We start from the raw sequence: 3853 nt of genomic DNA, 5'->3' as shown, positions 1-3853 counted from the left end.
ATTTGAGTTCGTCATCAAGTCTACTTGAAATCGACTTTCCCACATTTTTGATATTATCCCCCAAATTCCAGAAAAAGTCATATAAAAAAGAGTATTTAGGAAAAGCTAAAATCAAAAAATCAAAAATGTGGAAAAGTCGATTTCAAGTAGAATTGATGACGAATTCAAATCTGTTTTTAGAATTCTTATCGCTTCATTAGATCAATTGGTGTGTTTGGCAAAAAACACGTCTAAAATACTATGTCACGCGTGTGTTAGACAAAAACAGAAAATCACGGTATCTAATACTTTAGCCTTTAGGTACTTACCTACTTTTCTACGATTTTGACTTAAGTTTATTTATTAATCAAAAGTTGTAGTACCTATATTTTATTTGAAATTATAATTGGCTTTACCTATTATGTTTCGTAATACATACCACGGTTAATTTACATACCTAACGCACCAAGCACTTACGAATTTCAAACTTTTCAACATTTCAAACGTTGGCGTTCGTAGCTACTGATGCGGCAAAACGTTTTCCGCTGTAGAATTTCTTCATAGAAGGAATAGGTATACCCACTACCAGGTAAGTAGTCGACGGGACTTAACGTGGTATCCATTAAATTGGTATAACGATTGAGTATAAATATACATAAATATATATTTTAATCAATTCAATGATATAAAATTATTTATTACTTGGCTAAAATGTAAAACGTAAATGCGGTTTATGCAAATGAACACCAATCAATCTTACTAGGATTAGGGACAAAGATTTAATTAGACATTAAAATATATTTTAAGTACTTTGGCTATATAGATACCTATCTATGTTTATAAAACTCATATTATAGAATAATGTAGACACACACACACTCTCTCGTATATTATGCAAAATTGTATTACCCATATACAACTATAACCACTTGAAGTAAAGATTTAAGAGTGTCTGACACACAAATACACAGTATACAACGATAAGACATTTACAATTTACATTGGTTTTTTTTTTGTAAAAAAATTTTGAAGGTCTATAAATGTGTTATATATACAGAGTGTAGCAGGAAGACCTGACAAATGAAACAACTTTTGTTCTATTAAAAAAAAAAATAAATATTTTTTCTATATAATTTATTGAGTCGTAAATATAATGTAAATATAACATTTTTATATTTCATTAGGTACTTATATTTTTGATTGTATATTTTTGTTACTTTGATTGTAAAAACAGGGCTTTGCAAAAGCGTATATATAATATGAAAAAGTTTTACCTAGATTATTTTAACATCTAACAATAATACACATAGTAAAATTCACTAAAATAAATAATGTTTAATAGAAGCCTGATTAGTGATTAGTATAGGTAGGTAATAGGTATTCTTAAAATATACAACAGGTAGTATTTATTATAAGCTTTAAAAAATACTGATACTATTATGATATTAGCGGTTAAGGTAGGTATAGGCTAACTTACCATATTAACTAGAAAATAATTTGTCTAACTGGCGTATTGAATTCAATATTTAATTAAAAATATTATTTTACATACCTGTTTATAGTTAAGATATTGCGGCTTTAATTTTTTTTAGTTGTACATATTAGTTGTTGCTTTTATAAATTAATTTAACAAAAATGTATTTTATATTAATGGACTATATTATATTTATTATTTTTGCGAGTGCGTCGCCGACAACTCGACAATACCGACTGAATCACACACATAGTATGATCATAATATAATAAATTTCTAATGACATACAATATAAATATGGGTTTATCGTTTCTCGATAACAATATCAGGTACATGGCGTTTTCGCCGTAAAATTAGTAAATAGGAACAAAAATTGGTAGGTATACTTGTAATTTTCATCGTACCTGTAGATACCAATTCGTAAAATATTATAAAAGTTACATTTACATTACACAAGTCACAAGCAAATCAAATCGTACACCAATCAGCAGGTACCTAAGACCTAACACATGCTACAATACTACTAAACTACAATTTAAGTTACATAATGTTGTGTCGATGACAGTTGTCAAGTTTTTAAAATCCGTTGCCAGAAAGTTCTAAAATAAGATAGCGTTAATATAGAGAGCGCTGGTATCGCCTAGATCATTATTATATATCTAATAGGCAGGGTAAGTAACTATACCTACATATTATATAATATTTAGGAATAATATTAATTTATTACATTATATTACCTATCTTAGTATCTATAAGCGCCTTTTTTCCCTAGTTCAACCGAGGACCGGGGACCGAACTATATTATATACTTTCGTTTGCTTCGAAACAAAAATCAATAAGCGCTTATAAGTTGTAAATTGTAAGTATAGTACCTATATAAGATACAATAGTCACCTAAGTCATAAGACAAAACTGTTATTGTTATATGCCTAAATCGGTCTATATATTCCAACAAATTCCAAACGAGAAAAATATAATTTAAAAATATACAGGTACCTATAGATAAATATTCTTATTTATTGTGTCAGTGGTTGGTCATCGCATTTCGGAGCAGTATAAACGTTTCTATCTTCAACTTGAGTATCTTTTCTGGTAGGACAGTTTTCTGAATAATTGGTGAAAACCAAAAACAAAAAGCGGGAAAGTAGGTTAGGCTAGGTACTTAATCACTTTACTGTACAGTATAGGAGTCGAATATGTACCTCGTCAGCGATAAGTAACTGTAATGTACGAGTTACATAATATGTGTTACATTTGAATTAAATAATAAATCATTGCTGGTAGTTTTCAAAAGCGCCGGAAAAAACTAAGAAAAAATTAAGGAAAAACAAGAATTTTTACTCAAAATTGATTTTGATTTTTGTGTTAATTTAAAAAACAATGATCGTGTAGATCCATGAATTTTTTACTTAATATTATATTATATTACCTATATTATCATTTTTTATACAGTAGGTATACACCATACAATTTTCAAAATATTTTGACTCAGATTGAGCTTTCTATAGGCATAGTATGAAATGATCGATTATTATTGTTTTTTAGATTCTGAGCGGAGCGATGTATGTATTGATTTTACAATGATCTGTGTTTTTTTTTATTTTTTATTTTTTAACTTTTGTCTGTCATCACATTTTAGGAAAGTAAAAATGGTTTGATTTTCTTCAACATTATCTTTTCTGATAGGAAAGTGAATCTAAATGGTACTTGGAGGAGTCAAAAGTAAAAAATTCCTAGTAGCTTTCAAAAGCGACGTGAAAAACAAAAGAAAAATTAAGGAAAAACGGGAATTTTTACGCAAAATCTGTTTTCGAGAAAATCGATTTTGGTTTTTGGTGCAACTCTAAAACAAATGACCGTGGGTACATGCAATTTCGACCTAATGTTTATATTATTAACATTTTCTATACATCATAACATTTTCCAAATATTTTGACTTACTTTGAGCTGTTTCCGGACATTTTCAGTTTCCATTTTTTTTAGTTTTTTTTTTCTATAAATATCAATAAAATTGTATTTGTTGATTATAAAAGCTCTACAATTTAATAGAAGGCTCCTAGTATATTGTTTCAAAGGCAGATGAAAAAAATTTAAAATCCACGGTCACAATTTTTTTTTATAAGCATTTAAAGTTTAAATATTGACTGAATTGTCGTAAAAAACAAACTACCAATAAAACTCAGGTAATGTTTTTACAATCAAGTTTCATAATAGGTCGATTCGCTCTAATTTTTAAGCTAACAGCATAAAACTTGGATTTCTGAGCGTAAATTTGGTATGTTATGCGTTTGTAAGACGGAGACAATACATGCGGGTGTGGCAGTGGCGGCTATCCTTAAAAATATAGGTGTAGCGAAACATAAGAAGTAACCACCCACCCTCAACAATGATCATCCACAT

General features: G+C 28.5%; 2 protein-coding genes across 8 annotated transcripts in view; one reads left to right on the top strand and one right to left on the bottom strand.

Annotated features, from left to right (window-relative positions):
• The window catches only part of LOC100167487 (major facilitator superfamily domain-containing protein 6), a 14631-nt gene extending 12653 nt beyond the window's left edge, over positions 1-1978 (bottom strand). For 2 of the 6 annotated variants that reach the window (XM_029490535.1, XM_016806585.2), the window contains exon 1: positions 1532-1792. Coding sequence is in view for 2 of the 6 variants with exons in the window: in XM_016806588.2 (XP_016662077.1) it covers positions 437-477 (41 nt within the window). In the remaining 4 variants the exon portion in view is untranslated. Of the gene's footprint in view, positions 1-436; positions 994-1531; positions 1793-1857 lie in introns of those variants that run through there. The other 4 variants (XM_003246249.4, XM_016806588.2, XM_016806584.2 and 1 more) reach the window with 4 other exon arrangements.
• LOC100574055 overlaps positions 1-3853 on the top strand; it is a 158945-nt gene that overhangs the window by 104048 nt on the left and 51044 nt on the right. The window lies entirely within an intron of this gene.

The sequence above is a fragment of the Acyrthosiphon pisum genome, chromosome A2 (assembly GCF_005508785.2).
Source record: "Acyrthosiphon pisum isolate AL4f chromosome A2, pea_aphid_22Mar2018_4r6ur, whole genome shotgun sequence".
Lineage (NCBI taxonomy): Eukaryota > Metazoa > Arthropoda > Insecta > Hemiptera > Aphididae > Acyrthosiphon > Acyrthosiphon pisum.
This window is presented reverse-complemented; position numbering and strand designations above follow the sequence as displayed.